Source organism: Arabidopsis lyrata, assembly GCF_000004255.2.
Source record: "Arabidopsis lyrata subsp. lyrata unplaced genomic scaffold ARALYscaffold_349, whole genome shotgun sequence".
NCBI classification, from domain to species: Eukaryota; Viridiplantae; Streptophyta; class Magnoliopsida; order Brassicales; family Brassicaceae; genus Arabidopsis; species Arabidopsis lyrata.
Window position 1 is genome coordinate 1 of NW_003302307.1, and position 9,250 is coordinate 9,250.

Genomic DNA, 9,250 nt, shown 5'->3' on the forward strand with positions numbered 1-9,250 from the left:
TTTTGAAATTAGTCCTTCTTTTGCGGGCTTCGTTAATTGCTATTGAATCTTCATACGGCGGCTAGCTAAGTAACAAGTCCGTGAAGCTTCTTGATCTCCCCGAATTGTTTCCACCCCACTTGATGTTGGAAATTTGATACATTGATGATATGTAGAGGGGACTGCTTTCATCCGATAAATCCAGGGAGTCCCGAGGATGATGTTGTAAGCAGCGGGCTTATCGAAGACAACGAAGTCCACGATCTTCGATACCTTTTTGGCAAGGACCGGTAGCTTGATTGTTCCGAGAGACATGGCTGACTCGCTTGTGAATGCAACTAACGGAGATGGGGGTCCTACTATGTCTCCTCGGCTGATTCCCATTTTTTCTAGAGTACTTAAAAAGATCAAGTCGACCGAACTGCCTGTATCTATAAGGATCCTTGATACTTCGAAGTTTGCGACGTCAAGAGTAATGACTAGAGCATCGTCATGCGGTCTTTCGAGATGCCGCGTTTCTTCTTCGTTAAATGATATTGAAGCACCTTGAAAATCAATTTCTTCACTCAAGCTTGCTTTGAGTAAGACATTTCGTCTATGTTTTTTGATGGAACTTATTGAATCTCCGCAAAATCTGGAACCTCCTAGAATCACATTGATCCTCCCCTTCGAACTTCTTGGTTCTTCCTCGTTGGATAGCCTTGGTCTTTTGGAATCTTGATCTTTGGAGTTTTCCTTTGCTTCGTGGTATTCCTTCACAAAATCTTTTATATCGAATTTAGAAAGATCACCACTAGCCCAAAGCTCTGCGAGGTGCTTTTTAAGAACGCTGCAATCCTTGGTTAAATGTCCGGTTACTTTATGAATGTCGCAATATAGACTTTCATCACGGACCCAAGTGTTTGATCTTCCTTTCCCTTGGAATTGCTTCCCGACGGAATTGTTGAAGGGTTGCGACCCAAACTTCCTTAGTCCTTTGCTCTCTCTAGGCTCGAACTTCTTGGTAGGGACGGTGACTGCCGGCTTTTCTTGTTTATTCCGTTTGGCAAAACTTTCTTTTTCGTCTTCTACCTCCATCCAATTGTTTGCACGGAAGAGTGCATCCTGAATTGTATCTGGTTTATGAAGTATTAAGTCTTCTTTAAACCTTGAATCATGTCGCAATCCTTTTCGTAGGGCAGATAAAGCTGATTGCTGTGAGACTCTTGGGAGTTTTGATAGCACTCCTTTGAATTTGGTGATGAAAACTCGAAGTGACTCATTAGATCCTTGCGTCAAGTTCCAAAGATCGGCATCCGAAACGCTTTTATCCATAAGGATAGAATATTGCTTTAAGAACACGGCTGACAGTTCGTCGAAATTGCTGATCGAACCCGGCTCTAATTGGGTGAACCACATTAGAGCTTGGCCACATAGATTCTCCGAAAACAGCTTGCAATAGCCTGCATCCTCATCAGCTTCATCCAACTCGACTCTTCCTGCAGCGATCAGAAAGGCTGCAAGATAGCTTTTTGGATCCTCCAATCCGCTGTAAGGGTCCAACTTGAGCTTCCGGGAATCTTTGATCCTCAAACTTGCAATTCGCGGGATAAAAGGGGTTCGCCTTGCTTCTTCAATGACTCGATTGATGTCTGGCTCCGAACTTGTAGCCTGATGAAATTTTGATTTCATTTCTTTTAATTCCTGGCTAACCTTCCTCATGGTCTCGAACTGGTCGAGGTTCTCCTGCTCGTACTGAGCTGCAAGTTGTTCTTCATCCCCGAGCTGCGTCTCTTCTTCCGACGTCTGAGCTACATTATTAGTAGCACCGGGAGTTGTTTGTCCGCTGGTTTCATTTCGTGCAGCGGAACTTGGCGAGTTGAATATCCCTCTTCGGGTTCCCACCGGGTTTCCTGCACTTAAAGAGCGAACACGAGTTTGTATATTATTGACGTTTTGGCTAAGAGATACCTGGGATGTTTGCAACGTATCGACGGCCTTCTCCACATCCGAGAACTTTTGTGATATGTCCGACATGGTTTGCTGCATAGCTTTGAGGGTTTCGGCCAATGATGTTTCAACGGCGTCTCCTCCGGACATTGTCGCTTATCTCGGAAATGTAGAAAAGAAGAAATCTGACCACTCAAGAATCCTGATCTCCCCACAGACGGCGCCAAAATGTGGATGTCGGATTCACACACTCAAGTATTTGGTTAAGTGGGAAAGATAATTCTTGAGGGACAAAAATGAATGCGTAAAAACTTGTAAATTGATATCAAAATCGCTATATTATTTCTCTCTTTTTTTAGGAGGATCCCCTTTACATGGCCATTGGCCTCTATATTTATACATAGATAAGCGACATTAAAATGGATATTTAAGTACAATTATTCCTTCTTAAATGTGTCCGTTTTGATTCTTCGACTTTAATGCTCAACGTTTGAATTTGAGTTGACTCTGATTTTCATGGGCCTCCCCTTTTTGGCCCAAGTGTCCTTGAGCCGACCTACCCGCGTCTTCTACACCGAACTCACATCTCAGTGCAGTCACTTCGGACTATCGAAGTGGTGACAACCACTTCGACCGTCCCCTCGGTTCATGGGCCCAATGGGCTTCATCCTTTATGGGCCACCCGCTTGACTACGTGGCAATCTTTGGTTGGTCTCGTACTTCTGGTGCGGGATCCGACACCAACAGGCATGATCGCCTCGGTCATCCAGGCACCTCGATGATGCGAAAAATCATAGAGAACTCACATGGACACCCATTGAAAATCCAGGAGATATATCATGGGAATAAAAAGACATGTGCCGCATGTTCTCTTGGAAAACTTATCATAAGGCCATCGCCAACCAAAATTGATAAAGAATCACCAAAATTCCTTGAACGAATTCAAGGAGATATTTGTGGACCAATACATCCACCATGTGGACCATTCCACTATTTCATGGTATTAATTGACGCATCCAGCAGATGGTCACATGTTTGTCTATTATCATCTCGAAATATGGCATTTGCGAGATTTCTAACTCAAATAATCAAACTGAGGGCTCAGTTTTCTGATTACCCTATTAAAAGAGTTAGACTAGACAACGCTGGTGAATTCACATCCCAAGCTTTTAATGATTATTGTATGGTAACGGGAATTGAAGTAGAACATCCTGTAGCTCATGTTCACACACAACATGGTTTGGCTGAATCTTTAATTAAACGCCTGCAATTAATTGCAAGACCATTGATCATGAGATCAAAACTCCCAACCTCTGTATGGGGACACGCTATTTTGCATGCTGAAGCACTTATCCGAATGAGACCAAGTGCATATCATAAATATTCCCCATTACAACTAGTATTTGGTCGTGAACCAAATATTTCTCATCTAAAGATTTTCGGTTGTGAGGTTTATGTGCATGTAGCACCGCCACAACGTACAAAGATGGGACCCCAACGAAGGTTAGGGATATATGTGGGTTATGATTCTCCATCCATTATAAGGTATTTAGAACCTCGAACTGGTGACCTCTTTACGGCACGCTTTGCTGACTGTCATTTTGATGAAAAAGAGTTCCCAGTTCTAGGGGGAGAAAACAAACAAGTAGGAAAGAATATAAAGTGGAGTGTATCATCTTTGTTACATCTTGATCCTCCTACGAAACAGTCGGAACTGGAAGTTCGACGAATTATGCATTTACAAAGTGTAGCAAATCAATTACCTGATGCTTTTGCAGATACTAAAACGATAATCAAATCACATATTCCAGCTGCAAATGTTCCTGCTCGGATCGAAATTCCACAAGAACATGGAAAAGCAGACGATACACGTGAGTCTAGAACACGCCTGAAGCGTGGTAGACCAGTTGGTTCTAAGGATAAAAATCCTAGAAAGCGAAAGGAAGCTGAAAAGCTCGATACTCCCAAAATAGCTGAAAATATTTTGGAGGAGACAAATCATGAGAATAATGATGATGTAGAAAATCGTGAACCTGAAGGAAATCATGAGATTTCTATCAACTATATCCATAATGGAAAGATCTGGGATCGAAATAAAATGGATGAAGTCGATGACGTTTTCTCATACCTCGTAGCAAAAGAAATTGATGAGGAAAACGAGGATCCAGTACCAAAGTCGGTATATGAATGTCAAAAGAGACATGACTGGATAAAATGGAAAGATGCAATACAAGTCGAACTTGATTCGCTCAATAAGCGAAATGTATTCGGATCTATTATACTCACAACTGAAGATGTGAGACCGGTTGGATACAAGTGGGTTTTCGTTAGAAAACGAAATGGGGAAAATGAAATTACGAGATACAAGGCTCGTCTTGTAGCTCAAGGATTTTCTCAAAGACCCGGGATTGATTATGAGGAAACATATTCCCCCGTTATGGATGCAATAACGTTTAGATTCTTGATAAGTCTAGCGGCTGATGAAAATTTAGAAATGCGTCTCATGGATGTTGTTACAGCATATTTGTATGGATCATTAGATACAGATATCTATATGAGAGTTCCCGACGGGTTTAATATGCCAGAAGCATTGAAATCTAAACCCAAAGAGTTATGTGCAATAAAGTTGCAAAGATCATTATATGGGTTAAAGCAATCTGGGCGAATGTGGTATAATCGTCTCAGTGAACATTTAACGAAAGAAGGATACGTGAACGATCCTATATGCCCATGTGTTTTCATCAAGAAAACAAAATCCGGATTTGTGATAATCGCGGTATATGTTGATGATCTAAATATAATTGGGACTCAAGATGAAATACAGAAAGCAACAAACTATTTAAAAGGGGAATTTGAGATGAAAGATCTCGGACAAACAAAATTTTGTCTTGGCCTACAAATTGAACATACTCAAAAGGGTATATTTGTTCATCAATCCACATACACCAAAAGAGTGTTAAAACGTTTTAATATGAATAAGGCAACTCCTCTCAGTACTCCAATGGTCGTTAGATCACTTAACGTTGAGAGTGATCCATTTCGACCGCATGAGGAAAATGAAGAGATACTTGGTCCTGAAGTACCGTATCTAAGTGCAATAGGAGCACTTATGTATCTTGCTAATTGTACAAGACCTGATATATCATTTGCCGTTAATCTTTTGGCAAGATTCAGTTCATCTCCTACGCGAAGGCATTGGAATGGGATTAAACATATCTTCCGATATCTTCAAGGGACGATAAATTTAGGATTATTTTATTCTAAAAATTCAAAAGGGCAAATGGTTGGTTTTGCAGATGCGGGATATTTATCAGATCCACATAAAGCTCGATCACAGACTGGATATGTCTTTACAATCGGAGGCACTGCTATATCCTGGCGTTCCCAGAAGCAAACGCTTGTGGCTACTTCTTCAAATCATGCTGGAATCATTGCACTACATGAAGCAAGTAGAGAATGTGTATGGTTGAGATCAATAAGCCAACACATTCAATCAAGTAGTGGGATCAACGTAAACAAAGAGCCAACCATCCTATATGAAGATAATGCTGCATGCGTTGCCCAAACGAAGGAAGGATATATCAAAAGTGATAGAACCAAACATATCCCTCCGAAATTCTTTTCATACACCCAAGAACTTGAGAAGAATAAAGACATTGAAGTCAAATATGTCCGATCATGTGACAATGCTGCAGATCTCTTCACAAAATCACTACCTACCTCGGTGTTCAAGAAGCATGTCTATGCTATTGGAATGCGCCATCAATGTGATCTGTAAAGTTAATCACTCGAGGGGGAGACTACGTCGTTGTACTCTTTTTACCTACTAAGGTTTTTCCCACTGGGTTTACTTAGAAAGGTTTTTAACGAGGTAACCGAAGATATTACGCAAGAGACATAGTGACATTGGTCTCCAAGGGGGAGTGTTATGAAAATCAACGTGGGCGGCTAACAAATATGTCAACAATATACGCATACGCGTTAAAACTTTTAATTGTTTATTAATTTGTGTGGAGCCCATCGTCAATATGCATGCATAGTAACTTATATTTTTCTCTATAAATAGAACGTTAAACGTTCATTGTAAAATCACAATTGATACTTCAACAATAAGAAGTTATAAGAAATCTCTCTCCTCCTCTCATCTCTTTATTATCAATATCTCGATCCTTTTGCGGGTATAAATTCTTTCTCAATTACTTATATTTATATACACCATAAAATAAAGTAATTATTTATAACACGTTCATATTTTTTCCCGGCCTATTCAAAGTTATAATTCTAGTAGCCCAAAAAGGATAGAAGCCGAGTTAGCCTATTAAATATGTCTGTTCAAAATTGGCTAAATCCACGGACATAACTATTTTACTTACCTTAAGTAAAATTGATTGTTCTTTAAAAAGTAACTATAATTGTGTCACACTTATTGAAATTTTTAAAATATGTTTACAATTTTTTCTTTTAGAGAAAAGGGATAATTTTAAGAAGATTCAGATTGCATGTCGACCCGCAAAACCAGCAGTAACAAGAAGACACGGTTTTTCAACTTAGTTGCGGGAGAAAGAAAACTTATGTGTTTTTTGTTCACTGGAGCTTGTGTGGTACTTTGGCTTACCATTAACTTTTGGATTAACAAAAGTAAAAGTAAATATTTGGTTGTTATATCCCTTATATGCTGTTTCACATGTTTTCATACAACGAACCAACCGAGTTCTGTTCCCATATGTTTGTCATCCCATCTCAAGGTCTCTAAGTGGAAAGAAGATAGAGAATTTGTGTCTCAGCCTCTAAGGCTTCGATATCAACACAACTACTCTTCTCTACTCAATTTGGAATATCCGAGCTTTTAAAATTTAACGAGAGACTGAATCTCTAACATGGTGCTTAGTAAAAACTTCTGTTTTAGGTTTTTGAATTCCAAGGTCACGAAATCTGCATGGTTGAAGTTTCAACAAATCAAAGCTTCAAGAACCCCAATATCATATCACAGTATAAGATCATGAGCTAATCTAAGAATCCTAAAACATAAAGAAAACCAATGTTCTAAGGAAAGATTTTGTCGGGAAAAAAGGAAAAGCCAAAGGTATTGCTCGCGGCAAAACCAGAAGATAACTAATATTTTTTTTTTGATAAGAAGATAACTAATATTGATATTAAGCAGCTTTCGGCTTAGGTGTCCTCTTCTTCAGATTCCTCTTGGAGGGTGACGAGTTCTTCATTCCAATAAAGAAGAGTAATGCTCCAAAGAGTGCAACACTCTGCAATAACAAAAGGGGTGAGACTTTTATTGAGATATTGTTCATTGTGATAGAAGGGATGATCTTGGCTTTATAAGACTGTAAGGTAGTGTAAAGCTGCGTTCATTTCGATTCAACTTAGAGAGACTTGCACTCTAATGCAAACACACAGTCTCCAATTTCTTGAGATTACAATAATTGAAAATAAGTTCTGGACAAACCTGTAAGAACTCTGTCAACAGAAGAGAGAAATGACGTTCCTGAGGTTTGTAGTTGTAGAAATCATACAGAATAGGACTGACAACCACCAAGTAGAAAGCCTGAAACAAACATATTGAGATTTTAAGTGATCATACAATTGGCAAGATAAGCATGGGATTAACAAGAAGAAGCCTTACCAGAAGATAAGCACCGAAGATGTTTCCAATAACAAAGAGTAAGCCTCCGACTCCTTTCAGGGCAATAATAGTAACAACAACTTGTCTCACCTATAAAGACATATAGAGAGAGTGACCACAAGAGAAACGAACATAATAACCAGACACATTTAAAGAGTAAACACAAGAGACAAGAACATTTACCTCTATTTCGGGCAATGTTACCCCTAATCTAGAAGATAGATGTGCCTTGGCCAAATCAAGCTTTGGAGCCAATTCTTTAGCTGCAGGACCACCATCATTGAACCTATTAAAATTCCCCAAATAAGCGTTGTTAAAATTTAGTAATATGGTGAAAAGAAGTAGAGGATATATGAGTACCATCTTAACATATATAGCTATCAAGTCAACAAATTAAAACCATAGTAACGACTAAATGAATAGTACGAGAACAATCTTATTTTACATTTATCGATCGTCTTCCATTTAGAGCTAATGATGCCTCTCTATAGACCACTATACATTGGAAAAACAAAACCAATACACACAGTCTAACCATATGAACAATAGAGCTAAAGAAATCTATAAACGAATCCAAGCAAGCGATTATATGTGCCCTAAATGCGGGTAATAAGCCAAAGACAGATTCAACCATGACCAAACAACGTCACACATTGATAGATAACACAAATACATAAATATTCAAACTTTGATAAATTTGAAGTATCCAGAGATCACTCAAAGCCTAAAATTCAAAGTCTGCGAGCTTTCAATACAAATCAATTAGAAATAGATACAAATCGAAACACAAAATCAAATCTTGATAGATTCAGCTAAAATATTCGATTGTCACGAAACCCTAGATATCAAAACGAGCCTACAAAGCTTCTCAATTCCCAGATTTAGATCTAGCCCAAAGCTATTTCCTTTTAAGAAAACCTAAATCTGAATCAAGGAAGACGAAGAAACGCGAGAAGAGGTCGAGGATAGAGAAAAAGAGAAAGGCTCACATTTGCCAAGCGGAGAGGATAAAGAGAGAAGCGAAGAGAACTCTTCCAAGAAACGAGAAGAAACCCATCTCTCTGTGTCTGGTCTTGAGATCAGGCTCGCTTGTTCGTAGATTTGTCTGACGGAGACAAGGAGAATCTTGTTCGGCGAGGAGGAAAAGAGTTCGGTTCTACTGGTTTAGGTTTATTTATTGACAAATTAAAAAAAAATCAATTATCGAATTTATTAAATTTTAACTCCCAACGAAAAACTGTACTGCACGATCGATTCATTTCTCCGAGAAGAATATGTACTTTTTACTTTAGACAAAAAAAAGGTGAAGAACCATATTTTACTTTTAACTTGGGAATCTTGGTTTAAATATGACAATCATATTTTTAACTTTTTTTTTTTTATAACCGAGTGTCCTGGCCCACCGAGGTGGTCCAGACTAGAGACCGAACTCTTACGGCACGGATGCACACCCGAAGGTGGGTCATGGCCAAGTAACGGTTTTCGGTTTCGGACGCCAGAGCAAGTCCGCATGTAAATTCTCTGGTGGCCAGTGCGAATCGAACTCGGGGCCGTTCTTGCATCTGCAAGCCGTTTACCACCAGACTAACTCGTCCTGGTTTCATATTTTTAACTTAGGAATCTAGGTTTAAATATGACAACCAAATTTCAAAAGTTTCAGAGTTTATTCTGATTTTGTACGATCCGTAAAACAACTATTTGGATCTG

At 39.1% G+C, this 9,250-nt stretch overlaps 1 protein-coding gene across 1 annotated transcript; it reads right to left on the reverse strand.

Moving 5' to 3' along the window:
• Positions 1-6,792: 6,792 nt before the first annotated feature.
• On the reverse strand, positions 6,793-8,723 carry LOC9298631. The gene is made up of 5 exons (XM_021015446.1): positions 8,533-8,723; positions 7,727-7,829; positions 7,544-7,633; positions 7,367-7,465; positions 6,793-7,166 (listed from the first exon to the last, which is right to left on the reverse strand). The coding sequence occupies exons 1-5, from the start codon at positions 8,598-8,600 to the stop codon at positions 7,062-7,064; spliced, it is 465 nt and encodes a 154-aa protein (XP_020871105.1). The 5' UTR covers positions 8,601-8,723; the 3' UTR covers positions 6,793-7,061.
• Positions 8,724-9,250: the final 527 nt, after the last annotated feature.